The sequence below is a fragment of the Amblyomma mixtum genome, chromosome 5 (assembly GCF_055824585.1).
Source record: "Amblyomma mixtum isolate Tamu chromosome 5, ASM5582458v1, whole genome shotgun sequence".
Taxonomy (NCBI): domain Eukaryota; kingdom Metazoa; phylum Arthropoda; class Arachnida; order Ixodida; family Ixodidae; genus Amblyomma; species Amblyomma mixtum.
The window spans coordinates 164,184,343-164,209,026 of NC_143016.1; the positions used below are offsets into that span (position 1 = coordinate 164,184,343).

General features: G+C 48.1%; 1 protein-coding gene across 1 annotated transcript in view; it reads right to left on the reverse strand.

Moving 5' to 3' along the window:
• LOC149344470 (tubulin monoglutamylase TTLL4-like) overlaps positions 1 to 24,684 on the reverse strand; it is a 64,773-nt gene that overhangs the window by 7,670 nt on the left and 32,419 nt on the right. Inside the window, exons 11-15 of the mRNA XM_089546290.1 lie at positions 21,901 to 21,999; positions 17,146 to 17,280; positions 15,516 to 15,552; positions 14,022 to 14,116; positions 6,175 to 6,286 (exon numbers count right to left, since the gene is read on the reverse strand). Of these exons, the coding sequence (XP_089402416.1) occupies positions 6,175 to 6,286; positions 14,022 to 14,116; positions 15,516 to 15,552; positions 17,146 to 17,280; positions 21,901 to 21,999 (478 nt within the window). The remainder of the gene's footprint in view (positions 1 to 6,174; positions 6,287 to 14,021; positions 14,117 to 15,515; positions 15,553 to 17,145; positions 17,281 to 21,900; positions 22,000 to 24,684) is intronic.

Below are 24,684 nucleotides of genomic sequence, written 5' to 3' on the forward strand. Positions count from 1 at the left end.
ACACCTTGAATGTTGAAAGTCAAAGGAAATCTGCAATTGGCGCCGTAACAGGCGGTCAGTTTAGTTGCGGTACGTTTTGGGGCGCTTCGCGGCTATGCGTTCTGCATGCCCGCATGGTTTCGTTATGCGCATCGATTTACAAGGGCGCTGCAGTAGAGGACCTCCGAGTACCTCTCTAAGTGCCCCTCGGACAAAGTTCATGCAACGACACACAACTGCAGCAAGGAAAAAGAGCTGTGTATAGCCTATGTTCAAGGCACCTCCATGTTAGCAAACGCACCTCTCGGCGTGTTCGCATCGTCAGCGTACCAAGACGCTCAGATGCACAACCAGCCCCACGAGGACTATTATTACAGAATTTAAATATGCCCGCACGCACCAGATTCTACACATCAGTTGTGATAGTGGCTCGGAGGTGACAGCGACGCTGCTGGCTCCTCGGCATTAGGACTTTTTTGCCAGACCCGCCGCCTCAGCCCTCAAAAGCATCGCAAACTGTGTGGGGTTGAGGTCACTGAATGCCGGCTGCACTTCTTTGCGAGGACTTCATTGATGGAATCAGGAATGGGATCCATCGTAACATTGGTACAAACATAAACAAAGTGACAACGGCCGATAGAGGCCTTCAACGTCTGGTTGCCAGTACCGTAAAAACCCGCGTATAATACGAACCCGAATATAATACGAGGCTAAGTTTTAGAGACGCGAAATGGGAAAAAAAACTTTCACCCGCGTATAATACGAGTAAAACAAGCTCATAGAAGACATTTATTCAAATCGCATCTCGCACTTCACTTCAATTACTTTGTTCTTCAGTAGCGCTTTCTTCGGACATTTCTTTGTCCGACAAATCATCCCAAATGTACTCATCTTCCGTGCCATCGAGGGCGTTCGAGAGGCCGCACTTCTTAAGCCCGCTTCAGCCGCCCGGTCGGCGTCACTGCAGGCTCACCTGAGCGCATCCATTCTGCGTAGCACTGCTTGACTGCGTCCTTGAACGGTTTGTTTACACAACCATCAAGCGGTCGCGAAAGCTTCGTCGCGTTCTGCTGCACGCGAAAAGGGCTTCTTTCTGTTGTGGCCATCCACGAATGCTTCCTTCGACGACACCAAACTGCTTCCCAGCCGCACCGTTGCCGATGTTCTCCGCAGCTAAAATCGCTTGAAAGTAGCCGAGTACAGTCAAACCCGTTTATAACGAATAGCATGATTTAACGCGAATAGTTCGTTATATGAAGTATTTCGTTATAACCGAACCCACTTTTAACGAACCTTTAACGAACCTCAGTACCAAATTCGTTATACACGAGTTCGCAAGCCGGCTTGCGAAGACGACAGCCGTCAGCGTTTGGGTGCTCCTGCGCATTTCCTCTGATGGCCGACTTGTTTTTCAAGATGGTGCTTAACGAGCTCCTCGGAATCTTGAAGTGCGCGGCAACGTCAGCCTTTAATCATCTCAAGTTTGTCGGAAAGCGGCACGGCACGCCGCTGCTTCGTCGTCATCTTGCAGGATGTAGCGGCGGAATGTGTCGGCAGCAAAGTAGGGACATCCGGAAGCGAGCAGCACAACATGCAAACGCGAGCAAAGAAAGCTGAGAAGACGCGGGAAAGCGTCGCGGGGCCGCGCATGCGTAGTGGAGGGAGCCTTAAGCTACTGCAGAAAAGCCTCCCGGGCCGATTGCCCTGCATTTCACGAAGGCGCGGCGCGGGGGCAGGCAGCGGGGCGTCGCGACATGGAACTGGCGCAGTACTGCGTTGGCGGTCCTTTGACGACCGATTGCACGCGATAGCGGCGATTGCGGCACCGATTGCGGCCCGGAAATGGCTGCCTAGAGATACTGGATGCGGGCACAAAGGCGCGTTGGCGGGCGTTTGGCGAGCGATCGCGCGCGCTGAGAGTTCGCTGTATCCAATGTGTAATTCGTTATAAAAAATACATTTCATATGGATAACGATATCACAACTTCTAGTGTTCGTTATAAGGAATAATTTGCTCTCTCTGAGTTCGTTATATTCTGGTTTGACTGTACTGTTTTCGAGACCGTGACATCGTGCTCCCTAAAACAATATCCACTTCACGAAGCGTGCCTTACATGCGAGCACATGCGTTGTCAACAGGCGCACGGCACACCGTGACCCCCCGGCGCACCCAACGGATCAACAAAGAAACGACGTCGTGACGTTTGTCGAGAGTAACGAAGCCAAGCCGTAGCCACGCCGCAAAAACGAAACCAAAACTTTGAGCAACTTCGAAAATTTTTGTTCGGATCCGCAAATAGTACGAGGCGGAAATTTAGGACGCTAATTATGGGAAAAAAAGCTCGTATTATACGCGGGTTTTTACGGTAGTTTTCATTTCGGCTGCTGCTAGGCGGGAACACAGCGCCTGCAGCCAGCAATCACAGAGTCCTCGTTTTCGTATCTGCCCCTTTATGTCACTCTTGTCCTATTTCGTCATCAGAGAGTCCCGAGTTTGAATCGTAGCAGTGGGAAAGAGTTTTTCAACTTCGAATCCAAATCTCTTATCAATAAACGCACTTTTTGCTGCAGGACAAGTTGCAACAAAGCCACAAAACGACAATTTATCGGGTTTTACTACCAAAAAAATTTGATAGCGTCACCCGGGCGCCCCTTTAATCCCTCTGGCAGCCACGGTTTATGGTGTATGGTTTATGGGGTTTAACGTCCCAAAGCGACTAAGGCTATGAGAGACGCCGTAGTGGAGGGCTCCGGAAATTTCGGCCACCTGGGGTTCTTTAACGCGCACTGACATCGCACAGTACACGGGCCTCAAGAATTTCTCCTCCAAAGAAATTCCAGCCGCCGCAGCCGGGATCGAACCCGCGTCTTTCGGGTCAGCAGCCGAGCACCATAACCGCTGAGCCACCGCGGCGGCCCTGGCAGTCACGTCCTACGACGTTCACTCTGTGCTTTCACAAGAGAGACAAGACAGCTTCAGTTCAGGATACCTTTTGGAAGTTTTTAAAATGATGCTCAGCGTGCTTGCAGGTGGCATGAATTTTATTACAGGTGCTAGAGTTCCACCCCTCCAGTCAGGAAAGCTCCATAAATAAAGTGGAAAACTGCACAGAACATAGAGCCACTGTAGAAGGCTACTGATGCGTTCCCCCTTTCAGTTCCTATCATGCGCTCCTAACTGTGAAGCAATAAAATTTGAGGGGACACTTAAGCTATGCCGTAAGGGTATGACGCGGTTAATCCCCATATATATGCAGAAGTAGTCATCATCATCATCAGCAGCAGCAGAAGCCTGACTACGCCCACTGCAGGACAAAGGCCTTTCCCATGTCTCTCAAATTAACCCTGTCCTTTGCCAGTTGTGGCCATTGTATTCCAGCAAATTTCTTAACCTCATCCGCCGACAACTTTCTGCCGCCCCCTGCTATGGTTGCCTTCTCCTGGAATCCACTCCGTTATCCTTGAGGACCAGCGGTTATCTTGTCTTAGCATTGCATGCCCTGCCCAAGCCCACTTCTTCCTCTTGATTTCAACTAGGATGTCGTTAACCCGCGTTTGTTCTCTCACCCACTCCACCCACTTCTGATCTCTTAACGTTACACCTATCATTTTTCTTTCCATAGCTCACTGCGTTGTCCTTAACTTAAAGGGAGACTGAAGCACTTTTTCTGAAAATCGGGCTGGCAGCGGCGTGCTATAGTTTTTCATGCTGTATACTGGAATATCGCATCCAAATACGGCAAAAACAAGCGCGAATTGCCTTTTTTAGCCGAAATATGAGGCCTGTGCCGCGGGGCACGCCGCCCGTCATTGGTCAAGAGAGATCGTGACGTCACTTTGAGGACTGGAGAAGCTGCCGACGCGGATCCGGCGCTGCGTTGAGCGCAGATCGCAGCTTTCCGTGTCGTTGTAAAAGAGAATACGGCGACTGTTTTTTTTTTTACTGACCACCGAAGAAAAGGATACTACAGTTTGCTCATTCCACGTATCGCCTGAAACCAAAAAAGACAAGCAAAAAATTCTATGCCTAGCACAAGCATACGCCAGCGTCAAAGACACGATGCAGACCATGCGTAAAAGGTGCCAGCACAACCTCGGCTCGTATTCTCGGAAAGGAAGGGGTGCGAACAATACTCAAGTCAATTACCACCACCGGACGCCTCCTGGCTCGCCCGGAAGAGCGTCATCCTAAAGAAAAGGCCCAAAGCACTGTGTACAAGAAATCCTATTCTCAGTACCCGGCGTTGCAGGTTGGGGCAAGAAAGAATTTTAAGGAAACGATGAAGGAGCACAAAGTTGGTGTCAAAATTAGCGACGCAATCATGGTGCGCTGGAAACCAAGCCAAATATGCGCACAAGGCTGCTGCTACACTCCTGGCGCGTTCAGCAGATGCCAGAAAATATTAATCGCTGCCTCGGAAACGTTCGCCCTTCCTAGATTTGCAGCTTAGGTTCAGTGAAGTAGTTGCCAACTATATGTGTGTTTAAAAGCCAAGCTAGCTCCAACTCGCCCGCTGCCACAACTTGATGAAGAAACCGAGTAAGGCTGCGGTGTTTTTTTGCAAAAACTCGGTTGGCATTCATTTCTCTCATAAATTTGCATCCGAAATCAACGTCGAACGCTTTCATTTTAATTGCTTAGCTAGGATTAAAGGAGATGCCGCATATGAAGAGCTTCGATGCTTGCTTGCTTTGCTTTATTGTGCTTTGCTCTGCTTGCTTGCTTGCTTGGACACGTCGAACCGAGTATAAAATCACTAACCGAGCCTTGCTGAGCACGTCTCAGGTGGTCTGGCCGCACCTAAGCTGAGGAGAGCGACACATGCTTAAGCCTCTATAAGGTTTCTTCAGGGGCTAAGTGAGCATGTTTCTATTTTTAAAAGAGGCGCTTCTTCGGAATGGTGACACGCCTCTCATGCGCGAGGAAATCGATGGAACTGTGTCATGGTTCAGCCGCGCCTTTTCGGCAGAAATCTCCAGAGATCACACTAGGACAAGCTCTGCCTGTAGCCGCTCTTATGAAAGTGTTTCGAGCAGAGTAAGCTTGCTTTAGTCGGCATGAATTCTTCGTCACAGCAGCGAGTGGTTGCGCTGCGAGCTTGTGATCGTGCGGAAAACAGTGGAAGACGACACAGTCGCGGCCGTAGTTATTCGTGGACACGAACGCAGAGTAGTACCTGTTGAATCTGATTCTCAAGGTCGGCTGACACGCTTTGTACGTCACAACGCACGCAGTACGAGGAACAACGCATGCAGCACGAGAAACAACGCACGCTGAAAGCGCGCTCGGGTGCGCCGAAGCATCCCCGGCTCCTCAACATGACGTCACGCAGGCCGACATGGACGAGGTTTCCCTCTCCGCTGTTCCCCTCTCCTGCGCTCGCGCGGGGCGCGGGAAATTTAAACATCGCGTTTTTAACTGGTGATTGCGCCACTGTTTTAGCCAAAATCGAAAAAATAATTTGATAGACGTGATCAGCAATGACACTACTTCAAAACCCTAGAAGGTTAGCTGATTCGAAAACCGCCTCAGTATCCCTTTAAGCTGAACCCTCTTTGTAAGCCTCCATATTTCTGCCCCATAGGTGAGTACCGGTAAGAGACAGCTGTTGTATACTTTTCTCTTGAGGGATATTGGTAAACTGCCATTCATGATCTGAGAGAACCTGCCATATGCGCTCCACCCCATTCTTATTCTTCTAGTCATTTCCCTCTCATGATCCGGATCAGCTGTCACTACTTGGACTTCCCGCACCTCGCCATCAATTGCGAACTACTGTTCCCTTGCTAGACTGTTGAGCATTACTGTGGTTTTCTGCATGTTAATTTTTAGCCCCACCGTTCTGCTCTGCCTGTCTAATTCATTGATCATGCTTTGCAGTTCATGTCCTGAGTGGCTTGGCAAGGCAATGTCTTATTCTGCTTAACATCCATAGACCACTGGGAGCCCTGATACCCCTCCTGGCGCAGTGGTGCAGTAGTTAAGCAATGCGCCACTGCCGTGGGATGGCCGGTGCTGCCGCTGGTGGGGCTTTGTGCTACCCAGGTCGCTCTTCCGCAGCAAGCAATCGTTCATTTAACAGCCACCTGCCACGGTGGGCAGTTTGCTCCGATGCTCTCCGGCCTGCACGGATCAGCACATGCCCACAACACTTCCTGGTGGTGATTGCAAACAACAACAGAGTCCAGCCTCACCACATCCTCCAGCTCATTGGCCTCGTAGTGCCTGTGCTTGAGCAGTTCGGCGGGAGACAGGCTGTACGTGTGCAGCAGGGGGTTCAGGGACAGGTCGTCTTGCTCTTCCAGCCTGGCCACGCAAGGGAGAAACAGCACAAGCAACAACAGGAAGCTCACTTAATCTGCCACTGCATAACAGTCTCACAGGCATTTCAAGCGACCCCGACATCAGGCATACACGGGCAACAGACAGCTTCACCGAACGTGACCTGCAATTCTGGTGAGAAAGTGCAGTTTTTATTCGCGTAATTTGCATACCAGTAATTTATCATTCATGTCTTTTTATTAAAAAAAAAAAAAAAACTTTTACTCGCACATTTTACACTCCCTGCTTCGACAGACCACCAGCGTGCGCGCGGAGGCGCGCAAGACAGGCTTCAGGAGATTGGCGCGGCCATATCACTGTGAGTGGCTACGAAAGGTGTGAGTGGCAATGAGTGGCAAGGGGAAGAACTGCGTGCTGTTTACCCTCCCCACTGATAGTGGCGGTCGCTTTCCCGGATGAACAGTTGCGAAAGCAAGCTTCCGGTAACTGCCAGCGCACGCCAAAATTCTAAACTACTGAGCCCTTTGCTGTTCAGTTTGCCACTAGACTATCGGGCCACATGCGAGGGCACTGGTTAATCGTTTGGTTTGGTTTAAGGGGGGACACTGGTCTTGAAAAGAAAATTTTATTAATTTAGTCATAGTTATGAAACTATCAGGGCATATGTATTTTTGTGCGCTGATTCTAGATATGTCATTTAATTTCATGTAAAACAATTCCTTGAGCACTCATGCACTTTTCATGCAAGTATTTTGCGGAGAGTTTTGAAGAAAATTTCCTGCAGGCAACTCGCTGAAATGTATGCCATTGAGTTCTCTTGACACCAAGGAATACAAGGGTAAAATTATCATTCTGGCTCTCATAGAACTTGAGTAATAGGGTACTGAACCTGCCACTTCAGAAAAAGGAATACACACTTTCCTTCTCATTTCTGAAGCGACAACTTCAAAACTCTTTAACTTAAGTTCTATGATAGGCAGGAAGACAATTTCACCTTTATTGTGTTCCTTGGTGTCAAGAGAACCCAATGGCATACATTTCAGCGAGTTTCCCGCAGCAAATTTTCTTCAAAACTCTCCGCAAAATACTAGCGTAAAAAGTGCATAAGTGCTCAAGGAATTGTTTTACATTAAATTAAATGACATAGTATTTAGAATCGGCACACAAAAATACATATTCCCTGACGATTTCTTAACTGTGACTTCATTAATAAAATTATTTTTTTCAAGACCAGTGTCCCCCCTAAGGGGGGATAAGAAATCGAAGGCAAATTTTCTATTTTTCGACTTAGAGTGATGAAATTTGGCAGACTCGCTTAAAACAGCATCAAACAATCAGGTATAAAGTTTCACAATGACAGCTTCAGCAGGTTCCCTTTCATCATTGTTTATATGTTGTCCCCAGGTTGCTTGCTTGTGGAAAGCCTAGCATGACAAAAAAGCAGGCTGCAGGTCTGTAAATGCTTTTAGCATTCACTAAGAAGAGTGCTGTAAATCAAGACTCTCTTAATTTTTTTTAAAATTTATCTCCTCTTTTCTTTTAAAGGACACAATATGCACCTTCTTTTGTTTAGAATGTATCATGCTTTAATTACCATGTAATAAAAACATGCGAGCCTAAATGGTAAATCTGCGACTGTCTTGATGCAGACCATATTTCAGTGATCACGACAAAACAAATGGGGCAAAAATCCATGCACCCATTGCTGTGCTACGCTTTCCACGAGCAAGGTATTAAGCACAAAACAAACTTTCGAGAAAACGAGCCTGAAAGTTCTAAGCTAGCCCACACTGTCTTTACGTAGATGCCGACAGATATATTTATTTGAAGCGCTTAGCTTTATTTTTGGGTGAAATATTTCAGTACAACATAAAAACAGTGTTGGAGATGCCAAAAAGTGTACCGTATTTACCCAATTCCAACACGCCCCCGATTCCAACACGCACACAATTTACGGCACCACAAAACAAAAAATTCAAGCCCCGATTCTAACGCGCGCCCGATATAGGTAATGAAAAAAAAAAACTACAAGCCCCGTTTCTAACGTGCATGTGACCTCCACGACTGAAAATAATTTCCAACCGTTTTTATATTTTAAGGAGAGATGCGGGTGAAAAAACCGCGATTTTTTTCGGTAAAGTCGATATTGTATTTTCTTGTGTTTTGTATTCCCCCAAGCCTCTTCTTTTATGTATAAAGAAATCAAAGCCGATAATCAATGGGAAGTTAGTAAAAAATACAAGTAAAGCACTCGCGGTGGCTCGCGAAAGTGCGAATTTGACCGAATTTCGGGAACGCGGCATTTCGCTCCAGGGTGTCGCCCGCTCTTGAATTTTCGCGGGGAAGTAGGCCTACCCATCTTCTACCAGAAGCCACTTCGGCAGCGGCGCAATCTTGATAAAAATACGAAAAAAAAAGATCGTTTCCCGCCCGAGTCGAGCGTCGCGACTGGCCCTTCAAATCACGTGGTACGATCGGAGCCCTTCCATTGGCTACGAGCATTCCACCGCACGGTCGGACGCAGAGTCGCAGACGCTCTTTCTTCGTTCTGCCGCCACCGAGACGTGAACCAACGCTTCTGCCCGGGTTTTTCTCCCTTCTCCGCTATGGATGTGACTGAGAAACGAGATTTTCGTTCACGCAAGTTCCTGACAAAGCATCAGTATAAAGGAAGACGCCCCAAGCGCAAGCGGAGAGCTCCAGTGATGCGGGAGGTTTGTCTGCTGCTAGGCGTAACTGTGGCAATGGCGATGCACCATTTGGATCCTTCAAGCTTCTTGCGGAGCATCCATGGCTTCGTCAGTGCATCTGAGCGAAAGATGAAGATGTTCGAGGGCCAAAACAAGCGTAAAAACGAGCGCGGAGGCGCTGTTATCTGTGAGATCGGCATGATGCACGACCTCGCCAGCGGCGCGGCGTGCCCCGCCTGCGGACGATGTAATCTCTGTCAGAGAATCGGCCGCAAAACAGAAATGACTCTCATCGTTTTTGGAACTTTACCGCCGAAATGACGCATTTCCGACAACCGTTGTTTCATCAACATATTCTTCGAGCCGCGTATCTCGATCGTGCAAAGGCAGTGATGAGGCGTCCGCCCGCGGCAGTGCACGGGATACCGTCGCCGTGAACGTCGTCCGTGGTCGCTGAGCACGCGACCAATGCCAAGCGCAACAACGGTTCCTGCGACGCAGAAAAGACGAGCAAACGTGCTCCCTTGCTTGCCAGCAGTTAGTGAGCTCCCACATCGTATAATGGCGATGACAATGGGCAGCTATGGGGCAGTTTTGGTTTGCACTCGAATCCAACGCGCATGCGATTATGAGACGTATTTTCCCCGAAAAAAAGTGCGCGTTGGAATTGGGTAAATACGGTACTTTTCAAAAATCAATTTCTTTCGCGATTTTTGCGATCTGATCCCCACATCCCCCCTCAATGTCTCAAAGCAACTCGGGCTATGAGGGACGCCGTAGTGAAGGGCTCCGGAAATTTCGACCACCTGGGGTTCTTTAACTGACATCGCACAGCACACGGGCCTCTAGAATTCCGCATTCATCGAAATTCGGCCGCCACGGCTGGGATCGAACCCGCGTCTTTCGGGTCAGCAGCCGAGCGCCCTATTGTTGTTGCGCGTTTATTCCTTTGAGTGGCACACACAGTACTGTGCAGAACGGGAGGGGTCATGCATCCTATAATTTGAGTGAACTTTCTTCTCGCCATTGCGACCTGTGAGTTGGGTGGGTGTTGTACAGGCAGCAACACACAGTACAGTGGACTCTCGTTAAACGGAACCTCAAGGGACCGGGAAAATATGTTCCGTTTATCAGGAGTTTCGTTTAGAGAGAGAACAGGTACAGCATTGCGCAATCCGCTTCCGCATGATCCCTACGCGGCTGGCGCGCGCGCGCGCAGTTGGCAGTCTCAGCGGATCTCAATTTGCGAAATCTAGGTAATAAGGAGAACGGTACACTATGAGAATAACTTTATTAGAGAAAAATAAGCAGTGAATTTTTTTTCCAGTAGTACTAGTACTGAAATTTAAAAAAAAAAAGTCAAAAGAGTGGGAATTACCACTTATTGGCTAGTGAAAAAGGATTTTATATTTGCTTGTTTGAGCTCTCGCAGCCGTTTTTTGTTAATGGCATCACCCATACTTGACAGGCTGTGCAGAAACACTTCCGAACCTTCTTCTCGTTGGAAGAAACTCTTCAGCATTTGGACTGCCGATTCCGCCTGCGCAGGTGTCACCACAGGATCAGAGTCAGCGGTCTCGTTTTCAAGCTCTTCCTCCTCGTCTTCACTTTCATCAGGGGGGCAGACATCAGCTATAATGCTGTGCACGGTATTTTCTGGGCACGTTGCCACATCGCTGTCGATCTGGACATATTCATCAAGTTGAATGCCCATCGCAGCACAATTCTCTAGTAGCAAATCTTCCTCGGCTGCGTCGTGAACATCATCAGGCTCACTCTGTGTGCTGGGTTTTTCTGTGGTTGCACTAACCTGCCGCCAAGCATCATCCAGGAGGTAAACGGCACGCAGTACATCTACCTTGTACTCTTTCCCCTGGTCCATGCATAAGAGCATCCTCCTAAGAAGATTTTTGCAGAAGCGCGACTTGAGCGCTTGAATCACACCCTGATCCATAGGCTGCAGCAGTGCTGTGGTGTTCGCTGGCAGGAATTCCAGCTGTATGGACTTCAAACCTGGCACAGTTCCGTGTCCAGGGCAGTTATCCACCAGGAACAAAACTTTCCGCTTGTTGCGAGAGAAGCGCGCATCCTCGCAATAAATCCACTCACTAAAAATGGCTTGCGTCATCCACGCCTTGCCATTGGCCTGGTATGAAACGGGCAAGGTTGCGACGTTTTTGAAGCAACGAGGATGCTTCGATTTGCCGATCACTAGCGGCTTCAACTTTTCGCTGCCAGTCATGTTGGCACCGATAAGGACGGTCAGCCTGTCCTTGCTCAGTTTCCCTCCGGTGCATTTCTCTCCTCTAAATGATAGCGATTTTGAGGGGAGCAACTTGTAAAAGAGTGCAGTCTCATCTACATTGTAGATGTTCTCTGGATCGTATTCCTCCAGAATCTCGGGCAGCCGTCTTTCTCACCAGTCTCCGCATGCCGTCGCGTCAGCAGCGGCAGCTTCCCCTGAAACAGCACGAAACACCAGTCCATTGCGCTCTTTAAACCGGGTCAGCCACCCCTCGCTGCACGAGAAACCCTCGATGCCGAGGTGAAGAACAAATTCTTCCGCTTTTGCACGAATTAGTGGCCCGCTGATTGGGATGTTTTCACTGCGGGCTCTGCGCAGCCAAAGCACCAGGCATTTCTCCAAGTCTTCGTGGTCAGCCGCTCGCAGTCGTTTTCTTTGAGGACCAAAGCGTGACGTCTCGAACGCCTCCCGCAGCTTGTCCTTGTCCTGAAGAATTCTTGTTAGGCTGCTTTTGGGGACGGCGTACTTCGTCGCTAGCGCCGTTTTCGTGAAGCGACCACTCTCGAAGTCGTTGATGATCTCCATCTTCCTTTCCAACGCAAGTGCATTGTGCGGTCGTTTTTGCACTGCCATCGGACCGAACAGAAGCTCTAGGGCTTAGGCCTAACTGAACACAACCGCCGTGAACGCGAGCGAGCGATGCGGAGGGCAGTGTACGAGCAAATCGGAAACCGCCGGAGACGGAAACCGGAGAGGTGACGCGGGGAGGAGGAGGAGGGGAGCATTGATGCGTACCGCGATGGCACTGCGCTTGTCCAACTAGTTGCGGTTTCGAGTTTTTCGGTTCCGTTAATGCGGTGGTCGCAAAATTTGAGTTCCGATTAACGAGATTTTTTTTACATTGGATTAATACAAAACCAACCAATCGCGAGGCGTTTGTTCCGTTTAAGCGGTAGTTCCGTTTAACCGATTTCCGTTTATCGAGATTCTACTGTATAGTATATTGCTGTTATGACCTTGTACAGCTTTATTAGGACATCTTCGCAAAATCTCCATGCAATTTGTACACCCCCTTTTTGAAGCCTCAATTAAAAAAAAAAAAAGGGCGCAAATTACACGGGTAAATATGGTAATTTGCCAAAGAGTGTGCAGCTAGCTTGCAGTAGTACAACATGCAACTGAGTTACAAGCTGAATACCCTACCGCTCTCGTGTATGTCCATAGCATACAGAAGAGCTCACTGGCTATTGAGTATTGAGTTTTCTTTGGTCAGCAGCGAAAATTTTTTAGAATGGGGGAGCTGTTTCTATGAAAAGATTTCTTTAATGCCATAGTCACAGCTATAAAATTTTCAGGGAACGTATCCTTTGCGTGTTCTCTGCAACTCTGTCGTACTTCCAGAATGTTCCAGAGACTGGATGCTGGAGATCAACTCCCTGCAGGCAAACATTGCGGTCACTGATCTTCAGGATGCACGAGTCACATAATCAGCCAAAGGGGCAGCGGCATGCCTTGACACCCAAGATCCTTGCAGCAACGCTCAGTGTACTGCTGAGAATGCCTTCACGGTGCCCACCAAAGTTTACAGACATAAAAAAATGAAAAAGCACAACTGCCTCCCTTACACAGCCACCATGCACGCAGGCTCCTTTCTCGTACACTCACGATCATTCAAACATAGATAATTCAAATTTTCGATTAATTCAAACAAACTTGAAAATTTTAGTTGGCTATCTATATTTTCAATGCATTTAAGGCCACCTAATTTGTATCACAATTTCTCTCGAGTTCGGTTAATTCACGCTTTTTGACTTGCTCCAAATACCCAGCGCGTGTGAAAGAGGAGCGACTGAGGTCGGATACATCAGGTTTGCAGCGCCACATAAACCAAAAATTCGGCCCCTCCACCTGGTTGACTCAGACGCGGTCTGAAGGGGGGCCGAGTCCATCGGAGTCGCCCGATTGCTGCATAGTTCCGTTTTCTGAGCTTCACTACCAGCCCGCAACGATTGTGGCTGTTGGCCGGGCTTCAGCAAGGCAAGCCCAGCTGCATGCCGGTTCAGATGCTAACTTTAATTTTTTTTTTACATTTTTATGGGGGGGGGTTTACAGTCCCAAAGCGACTCAGGCTATGAAGGACGCCGCAGTGAAGCGCTCCGGAAATTTCGACCACCTGCGGCTCCTTAACGTGCACTGACATCGCACAGTACACAGGCCTGGGCCTCTAGAATTTCGCCTCCATCGAAATTCGACTGCCGCGGCCGGGATCAAATCCGCGTCTTTCGGGTTAGCAGTCGAGTGCCATAACCACTGAGCCACCGCAGCGGTGTTATGCATAGATATTCATAAGTGAATCATGTTCAGTTTTGGGTCATATTAACGTGTGCTTCTGATAATTCAAACAAAAAATCTCTGGTCCATTAAAGTAAAGTTGTTCATGGCTTCCTTTTTTTGCAGGGTTTGTTACTAAAAAGATTCATTGTATTAGTGTTCTGTTTGTATAATTTTAATACTGCAGTAATCTTCGTTCTTTGCCGCGCTGCCATTCTTTTGATTCTTTTGCTTACTTATGTCATATAAAGTGTCTTACTTGTGCTTTTGTTGTTTGTTTTATATTTGTGGTTTTGTTTTATTCTGTTCAATTGCCTGTGCCCCCCCCCCCCCATGTAATACCCTCTCGAGGGCCTTTAGGGGTATTCTGTATAAATAAATAAATAAATAAATATAAATTAACGAGAGTCTACTGCACATGCCTAACTGCACCGAGGCTGACTACTGATGACAGAGCAAGGCAGAGGCAACCGATCGCCACCAGACTGCTCACCCATAGCACTGCAGTAGCCGTTCGTCCAGGTCATCTCTGAGCTGCTGGGGCAGCTGGAAGCCGACAAGGTTGAGCATGTCCTTCACCACCTCACTCTGGAACAAGACCACAAGAACAGCCACACTGGGCACGCTGTCGTGCACGTATAGCGTGGCCCGACCACAGCACTATGACACCATGGAAACGGCACGGTAAGGAAGCACTTCCAGCTCTTGGCACGCTCCTCGGTCACTGATCGCTGCACGCACCAATTGCTAGTACCTCTGAATACTGATGCAACAAACTCTACTCAACGAAGCTTGCACGACTCTTGCAGAGGTGAAGACGGGCGGCTGCACTGTGCAGCAAATTTTACACACTGCTACCTCTAGATAAAATTTTTGCGGAGTGTCTGTGCGAGGCTCGCTACAAGCCCGTTTGTTTCTATAGGGCCTGGAATTTGGCTCACTTGCATGACTCTCGGAGAGGTGAAGACGGGCGGCTACACTGTGCAGCAAATTTTACGCACTGCTACCTCTAGATGAAATTTTTGCGGAGTGTCTGTGCGAGGCTCGCTACAAGCCCGTTTGTTTCTATAGGGCCTGGAATTTGGCTCACTGTGTAGTAAGAAGAAACTACAGATCGCATGGACCGTGTACCACACGTATAAAATCCCTGCTGCATCTGTGCACAGCATCAGAACGCTCCTCACTAAAACCCGTCATGGATTACTACTCGGCAAAGATGGCATCCTCACAACAGCGTGGCACGGATAAAAAGAGATCATCAAATTCCAGCTTAAGGGGGGAGACGCGGCTCTTGAAATATCAAAAGATGAGAAAATTCCGATTCAGCAAAAATGGCACATTCGGGGTCAATGCACCCCAAAGTTCCTGCCTGAAAAGTTTCAAGGTCTAAATTCGAAACTCTACTAAAACATCCATATATGCGGCACCTACGAAGCTCGGAAATGGCGATTTCGGAGCGAAATGCGGCAGCACTGCATAAGTTGCAAACTTTAAGCTGTGGGCGACAAGGAAAATGCGGATAGTAGAAACAAGCATCAGAGCCAACCCATGCATCTGTGTTATGCAGCACTGCCCATGCAGAGTTTGCCGCGGCATAGTTTTGTTTTCGCGCTTTTGGTTCCATTCACACTCACACCGCAGTGGCAATGGAACTGCACCGAGAGCCGCAACGAAATTCAAGCTGCCCTCACGTGTGCTCGCCGTCGGTGTCAGTCGGTTTGGGTCAGCCGTAAAGAGATCTATGTGAATAAATTTTCCGTGCTTCTGCACGGGAATTTGGAGTTTTGGATGACACGCTCCCCCCCCTCCCCACCCCAAGATCAGAAAATGCAACAAAAAAGAAACTGATCTACAGTGCATGGGAGGAGAGGGCGTTTCGACTAAATAGCTTCAGCTCCATTGCCAGAAAACACTGTCGCGCAGTATAGTGCGTGATATACAGCCCTGTAATAGAAGTTTCTTCAAAAAATCCTTGACAAGCACGCACCTTGACTGCATGGTCCACTGGAGTGGCAGACCGCAGGCTGCACAAAGGAAAAACAAAAGGAAGAGAAAAGCAAGAGCAAACAGACATGAGTAAAGACAGCCATGAGTTCTTGAAGCCAGTCTTCCATCCAAAAAAGCAACAAATATAGTCCTATGACAACTTTAAAGGGCGACACTGCTCTCAAATCCTGAAAATAAAGATTATTTCAGAGAACACCAGACTATATATCTTAAGGTTCTTGGGAGTTTGCTCTCGAACATGGCAAGTGTGCGGCAGGCCGGAAATTCGACGTGGCCGAGAAATGTGGCAGTTGCGACTGCAGCGTGCCTAAATTTTCGTATGTGACGAGTCATTTCTGGGCTGCCCGTCACATCGGAGTTCACCGCCGTGATTGTTCTTGCCAGCCTTTATATGACAAGAGCAGGACTGTTGATAAACACAAAGATCAGCTGACTAGAGAAGTTATTGAAGCGTCTGAGATCATGAAGTTGGGTCAGAGGTGTGTAAGCACCCCTTCCGTCGCTACCTTGCAGAAAGAACATGAATTTTTGCACACGTGTTAACCTTGTTTTATCAAAAACGTGCCTGGTCGGAGAAATATCTGTCACGGTTCTTTGTGTTTTTCTGTTTTTCAGTGTCGCTGGCGCCTTTATGAGCATGGCTTCCTGAATAAACTTCTGCTGTTAGTCAGCGCTGTGTATCGTCCCTCCTCGTGCTCTGGCCTTGTGCCATTGCGCTGCTGCACAAGAAATCATTTCTGGGCTGTTTTCAGCAAAAATTTTTGGAAATTTCACCCCGTGCAATAGGCACACCCAAAACTTTTAGCTGGATTTTCTGGAAAGAAGTACGCCTATTATGCGAGTAAATACGGTATCTGCACGAAACGGAGGCTTGTGGGAGCTCCTTTCACCACTCGGGAAAAGCAACCTCGGTCTTATGTCCCACCAGACACTTCCAGTAAAGGCATCAATAGCTTCAAGTGCAATTTACACAGCTAACACACAACGCAATTAGGTGCCCCTGTATTTTTTTTTTTTTTCAGTATGCTTAGTTTAGACCACAACCCACTTAATTCAAACACTTGTTACACGCACAAGACATCCACAAACAACCGCACCACATAAGTGGTACATCAACACTTGGATTGGTTTGGTTTTTGTGGGGTTTAATGTCCCAAAGGGACTCAGGCTATGAGGGACGTCATAGTGGACGGTTCCAGGTAATTCTGACCGCATGAGGTTCTTTAATGCGCCCTGACTTCACAGTATGTGCGGCTCTAGCATGCCACCACGGCAGCTCATCAACACTTGGAAGCACCGCGGGTGAAGACACACGGAACTGTGCACCCACTTGTCGTTCTTTCGTGTTTGGTCATAAGTACTTCAATGTGTTCAACCAGGCCAGCAGCAAGTTTCTCTTACGTCAACAGAGATGATCAACAGAATGCGTCAGCACTGAAGAAACAGTCGGCCGCATCAGCAGGCCGCCCACTTTTCAGCGATGCACTGTTGTGCCGAAACGAGGGCACTGCTACTGCAGGCAACCATTTGGAGAAGGTGACCCCAGCTATTGGGACACCACACAGGGGAGAAAAAACAGGCCACCGACAGACGTGAGCAATGGTCCCCACCTGGGTGAGATGTTGACCTCAAGCAGCCAGGGCTTGAGCTCATCGTCAAGAAGGATGTCGAAGCCGAACAGCTCGTAGCACGTGTAGCGGCTTGATGTATGCCGATGGATCAGCCGGTTCATGGGGCCCTCGGCACTGCACCATGCAAAGAACAAGATCAATTAAGGAAAAAAAAAAAAAGACACCAAGTAAAGCTTCAAGTTCCATCAGAGAGCTGCCAGTGATAGAGGCCACCAATCCAGGAAGCCAGATGTAAGCAGAAAAAACGTGCAATGGCTTGGTTTATTGGGGTTTAAAGGGGCTGCGAAACACTGCCTCGGGGAATACCGGCTATACTTCAGGTGGGTTCTTTATGTCACACAGATGCTGACTTAAAAAGAATTACAGGAATCGATGCACAGGAACGGGAGTTATTCAGTGAACAAATTTCAAAATACAAGCAAACAAAACGCTGCCCTCAACTCGATTTTGGCGGGGCTTCCCACTCCTATTTCGCTCTCCCTATGACGGCACCTGGCGCAACCAATCAAAACAGCCAGCCAGAGCACGTCGCGGAAGTTTGTACTCCATGGTTGCCTGCTCTCTGTAACTCGTTCTTGCTGAGACTGGCAGCGTTGTTTCCATGCCAGAGCGCCCCTGGTGGTGTATTTTTATTTTACTTGCTTTGCAGGGCTTTTATCTAAGACAAACAAATTGTTTTTGTTGATCTAATATAAGACGCAGACAGGTGACAAAATGTGCCTCTATTTATTCACACAATTTGCAGTATATTTACTGTTTGTCCGGTCATCAAGCTCGCGCCAGGTGATGTCATATCCTCTGCTAAAAACCCGCCACTGTGTGGCAACACCATCAGAGCCATGAAGTTGTTTTTGGGAGGACATTAAAATATTAAAAAACGGAATGTACGCGGTATTACCGACGCTAATAGCACCATTATAACTCACTGTATGCAATCAACCGGCAAAACAGTTAACTAAGATTGTGTTTCTGGGCCCCTTTAACGTCCCAAAACGACTCAGGCTATGAGGGACGCCGTAGTGGAGGGCTCCGGGGATTTCGACCACCTGGGGTTCTTTAACGTGCACTGACATCGCACAGCACACGGGCCTCTAGAATTTCGCCTCCAACGAAATTTGGCCGCCGCGACCGGGATCGACCCCGCGTCTTTCGGGCCAGCAGCCGAGCACCATAACCACTGAGCCACTGCAGCGGGGCAGTGCGCAATGGCTTCATTCCCCTTGGAGTGTTAACTGAAGAGATTTGCAGCCTGAGGGTGAGATGTGAAAAGCCACTCGATTAGTGACTGCATCAAAAAGGTCAGCTTTCAACTCGACAAACACAGTGAACTGACCAAAACTGGTCGTGCTCGTTGCAAGCCATCGGTGTGAAGGTGCCCTTACTCAGATGTCTGGATTTTTTATTCTTCGTCTGTTCCTCACATTTTCTTTTTATTTTTAGACAGTAGCTCTTTTGTACTGGCACTGGCTGTAGACAAATTCAGAGCACCAACCTTAGAATCACATTTAAAAACAGTGCAAACGGGCGTCGTCAAAAACTAACCCAACGCCTTCAACTGTACATGTTCACTTTATACCAGGTGTCCCAGCTAAATGTAACCAAGCTTTTAAAAAACACTGGGTGTCCTAGCCGTCTCGACACCAAATGAGGGTTGTTTAGAGTCGCGTGAACTAGTCTGCAGTATTTTTTTCGTTCTTCAAGGTTGACTAATTAGTTAAGCTTAATTAACTAACTTTTTAATTACAGTAGAACCCCGCTGTTACGTTCCTCACTGCTGCGTTTTCCCGCCTGTTACGTCGTTTTCTTCGGGTCCCGGCATAGCTTCCATAGGATCCAATGTATTGGGAACCCCGCTGTTACGTCGTAGCCAAGGAAACGATCCCGCATGATACGTCGCAACCGGGCTCCCCGAACCCAACTGGGCAATGCACGCCAACCGGCATTTTGATTTTTGACGAGTCTTGGCCAGGCTTGGCTACGGAACTGGCTGCAAGAAGCCGCACGCGAGTTGGAGAGGCCGCCACTAGATGGCTATCTGCCTTGCACGCCGAACGCCGCAATCTTTATCGTGGGAGGTGGTGAGGAGGAGGCGCGCGGCTGCGGTCGCTTATCAGCGCGTCTTTTCTTTCACTCTTTCTTTTTATCTTTTAACTCTCCTCTATCTGCAAGTGACAGCGGTGGTGGCTCGGCTGGAGCCAGTCAGCAGGGCCCGTGCAATTTCCTTTTCATCCTTCTCAGTCGCAACAACATCTTTATTGTGCTTTGATGGCGTGATAGCGTTGCGTAAGCGGAAGGCGCTTCCCCTTGAGGAAAAGCTGGACGTACTAAACGCAGTCGACAGGCAGTCAGGGCGGCCTACGCGGAGCAGCGCGGCGAGCAGCCTACGAACATTTCAGTGCTTGACGCTGTGCACAACGTCGCTTCAGCGTGGACTGCAGTGAGCGCATGAACTGCACAGCACTGCTGCGTGCGGTGTGGCCGCACCGCAAAGTGACGCTGACAGCAATGCGGCCTTTGCTATTGAGAAACGCGTTGTTCTTTCCAGCGAGCGAAAGAAACTGCAATCCACCATTCTCGATTTTTTAAAGTCCTAGGGTCAATTTGCGGAAATAAATTGTTTCAAGTCAAAGCTGCACTGTTTTCATTAATTTTCGGTGCTTTCCTCACTGTTGCGTTTTCCCGGCTGTTACGTTTTTTTTTCCCGGTCCAGTGAAAAACGTATGAACGGGGTTCTACTGTACTGACTTGAGGAACAAAGTGACAATGGTAAAGTTGTAGATCGCTTTGAGAAACAGCTTACTGAGACATTTGCCGCAAAGTAATATTTACGTAAAGTAGTTTGTTTACCGGCCTTTAACCATAACCCGCACAATAAGAAAAAGCTTCCACATGACAACTGTGCCACTTCAACGTCCCAAGACACACCTTAAAATCCGTTTTTTCTGAACTCCTCTCCTCGATGAGGCTTTGGGTGCACATTGGGGCAGAGAAGTGAGCGAGCAGCTGGTCCCGTGGCAACTTTCTTTTAAGGCCAATAAACGAAGCTACGTGAATCGTAACTTGACGGAAACCGCACTACAGTGAAACCTCGTTAAACCGTAGTTGGCCGGAACCCGGAAAAAGTACGTCCTAAACGGTAGTACCGCTTAACAGGAGTAGCATAAAATCGCCCACTTACCTACCAAAAAACAAAACCAGAGATCAGTAGTAGTTGAAAGAAGGAAAAAAAACATGCAGCCTTTATTTTGCACTGAAAAAGTCGGCAATCTTCGTTTGACGCCGCGGTGTTCTGGCAGCGACAACAGCAGCCTCAAACTCATTTAGGCCGCCAGCCAGCTTCTCGGCCAGTCCCCTTTTTTCAGCGAACAGCCCCATCACGTTTACAGCGCGCGCGCGCAGCCTCTGCCACTGTTGGGCCCAAATCACCCTCACTTTCCACGTCGTCCTCATCACTGTCCGGCGCGCAGGCACTGCGCGCTACCCACTCGAAAGTAGCGCGGGGAGGGGAGGAGGTGAAGCGGGCGCGGCTTTGGCCGCTTATCTGTTCTTTCAGCCAGCGTCGGCTTCGCGGTTGTTGCTGCGACACGCGTCTTATCTTTTCTCTTTATCTTTCCTCTGATCTTTTAACTCTCCTCTATCTGCACTAGGCAGCGGTGGTGGCTCGGCTGAGCCAGTAGGCAGGGTGCAATTTCCTTTCACTCTTCTCTCAGTCGCAACAAAACAGCAACAAGCAGCGCACGACTGCTGCGACACAACAAAGCACAAAAAAAAAAAAGACGCCAGCTGCTTCGGCCGCCGCTAACCTCGCTTCCCTCGCCCTTTCTCACGCTGCTGATGACGATGACCATACCGATCGCCTGTGAGCAGTACAGTAGCGCCGCTCGTGGCAGTATTTTTTTCTTTTTGCTCTCGGCGCACCGGCTTTGCGGGCTGCGGAGTGAAGTCGAATTAACCGACGCACGACAAAATTTGTTCGAATTAATGAGAGTTTCGCCCCATAGACTCTTATGTATAATTGTAGGGACCTCGCGTGCGCGTCGAGTTATCCGATTTTCCGAATTATGGCCTCCGCGATCGGCTCCGGCGGCTCGCCGTCGCGGAGGCCACGGGTAGTTATTGCTGCCGCGGCAATAAAACCCCCAAAGATGGCGCTAGTTGTATGATTACCAACTTTGGCGCCAATTTGTCATTAGAACCGTCCTTTGGGTCGGTGCTACCGGCGTGAATTCGTCACGCGCGAGTGCAACGAAAAGTGAAAATGGTACGTGCTAACCGACACGACCGCGATAAGCTGGTACGGTTTATGCGGATGCAAAATGCATTATGTTCAATGGGTGCTCAGTCGGGGACTTGACTTCACTACTTTTAAAACGAAAGTACTGTTTAAGCGGGTACGTTTTAACGAGGTTTTACTGTACTAGAGGTTTTTCGAGGTTATCTAAAACTTTAGCTTTAACACTTTCTTCCTGAAGTCAATAATTGAAAAGTGTAGATTGAGTTCCCGCGGCAAAAAGACGAGTTCAGATTCCTCTTCACAGCACCTTTAACGAGTTCAGATAGAGGCCAATTAGAGTTGTGTTCTACACAGTACCTACTTACACAGCAATCAGGCCCATCAATTCTGCAAGTGAGCAGCTGTCTGGGTGCCAGCTGCATTATTCCCTCAAACCAGAACTAACGCTGGGCAGAAGAGATGCACCAGCAGTGCACACTGCCTCAACAAGTGGTGCTCACCAGGAGAGTGTCTTGACTACAATGTCCGTCATCTGGTCCCAGAGGCTGGCAAAGTCGACGCCCAGGGCCTCCAGGTAGCCCTGGAGGGCACGGATGGACCTGCAATGGGACACGGGACGACATCAGTTCCCCAGGGGCAAGTTAGCTACAAGCCGCACAAAGTGCACAACAAAAGATGGGGGCCAGAAGTGACCAGCGACAGATCACAGAGGAGATAGAATTACAGGTGCACTAGGAAGAAACATGGATCAGATATCATTTCCAGACAACCCATGTCTCCTCTCATGAGCACATTAAAAATTTTTAAAGTCTGAGGCATAAAACAGTGGACCAAAAGGGGCATGGAAAACTGAATCAGTTGCGTACTGCGAGGAAAAAGAGATCATGTACTACTGCAATGATCACTCCAAGAAGGATAGCAATTAAAATAATTAGGCCTGAGCAAATTCTCAGTAATTTCAAATCTCAGCGAAAAATCACTCATACTAATTGCCAATATGTCGGAAGAAGGGTCAGTAGTTCTGTGCACATTCTGAAGCTCCCCAAGACTAAATCTCGCTGTACGTTGTGTACACTGACAGCGGGCGGCGACCGCTTTCACGAGCTCGATGCACGATGGTTGTATTGCTGTCGTCATCAACGCATGGGTTGGGATAAGGTCAATTCAATTCAAGTTTATTTGCATCTATACATGTACAGTTGACGGGAGTGCAGACAAAAAGCCAAATGGATTTGGCTTGACGGGGTCTGTACTCCCTACAGAAATGGCACTATGCACAATAAAGAGAACGCAAAGATACAATAATGGATAAACGAAAAAAAAAGCATTAGTGAACATTCTATAACATTCTATGCTATAACAGAAATACATACGGCCAAAAAAAATCAATGATAGAATGCTGAAAGGATTTAAATAGCAGAAAGCATATAGCATAAAATTATACAAATAAAATAGCTTTGAAATTCACAAACATAAATAATAAGTTCTCCACAATGAGCCCATAAAAGGAGAGATACGTTGTTATTAAGTTTCTAATGAGTTAAACAAAGATGGCAGTGTGTGGCGTAACATTTGTTGACCGTAGTTAGTGTGCGTTTTAGGAACGTACCATGTTTCTCTGTGACGTGTGTTGTAAATGTTAGAACTCATTGTCAATAGAGATAAATGCTCGAAGAATTTGGTGTTCTGTTTTTTCGCAGTAGTTAAACGCTTGAGTAAAATACTACGATATATGGAGGTGACCGGCTGTAAGTTAAGGGCACTGAAAAGAGGCTGCGTATGAGCGTCATATGAGGAATTAGCGATAGCGCGCACTGCTTTCTTCTGCAAAAGATAAAGCTTTGTGATGTTAGACATTGTGGTGTTTCCCCACACTAAATGGCAGTAATTCAGATGGGACAGGAAGAGACAGTTGTAAAGCAGCTTTTTCACGCTCAAGGGAAGAAAAAATCGAAGTTTCGTTAGTATTCCCACAACACGAGCGATTTTGTTAGCAACTGAGTCTGTACAAAAGATTCCAAAGTAAGTTCTCTAAGGTCTAGATGCAAAAGCAAGTGCGCTGCTGTGGGAACTGCACTGTGCCTGCAGCAAGGAAAGCCCGGAATGAGAAGGCAAAGGTGGCGAAAGTATATAAAAAATAGGCACGCGCGAATGGCGGTTTTTTGGCTTGAAGCGACTGGAAACACATAGTAATTTTCTTTGAGTAATTCAAAGCGGATATTTCCCATATACTTCTGGCACGCAAAAAAAAGCTTGAACAGTACAATAGGCATTTCAAAATAATGTATTTTTCAAACACACAAGGCCATTACATGAAAAAAGAGAGAATGCATTGAAGGTTTGTCATTGAAGCTGTGTCGACCTTCTGCAAAAATATCCATCGGAAATTGGGGCAGCCAACCGACATGTAGTGCTGATGTACTTGCAGAGTGCGAGACCTACCGTGTTTACTTGAGTAATTTGTGCAACCCCAAATTTTTACCCAGATTTAACAAAAAAAAAAACGCACATTTTGCGCGCTCTGCTGTGCCAGACCACTGTACATGGGTGTACATGGGTGTACACTAGCATGTACATGGGTGCGTTCAAGGCACGCTTGAGAAGATCGGCACAGCCGCGTTGCCATGTGTGGCTGCAAAAGGCGTGTGTGGCAAGGGCACAAACTGTGCACCATTTTACCCAGGTTGTATACTGCTGGTTGCTTTCAGAACGAACAGTTGCGTGCGCACTCGAATCCGAAACTATAGAACAGCTGGCTGTTCGGTTTGCCGCTAGTCAGCCAGGCCACATGAAAGAAATCAGTTGCCTACCACTGCAGGCTTCGCAATTGTATCTTTGCACGCTTATTGCTTTGAGTTGCGCACGCAGAGTCATGCCATCTCACGGGGAACTGATAACAAAAGGAGTGAAAGGGGGGGGGGGGGGGGGGGGGGGGGCGCATGTGTCTTATATTTGGAGCCAGCTTTTTTTTTTTTGCACAAAAAGGGGTGAGAGTTTCGAAGCTCTGCGTATACGTGGCAATATACATATATTGCGCATTATGACCTTTGCAGAGCTCAGAACGCGTTCGGAACACTACTGCGTAATTTGCACACCCCCTTTTTGAAGCCTTAATTAAGCAAAACACTGTCAAATTAGGCCAGCGAATACGATGTATGTACGGCCTGCAACTGCTGCTCTTCACTGAAACTGCACGGTTGCACAGCTGCTGCTTTTAATTGGAGACTCCATGGCATGAGCTGCTAGGCCACATGACCACAGCTGTACGTGCTGCAGTGGGTATG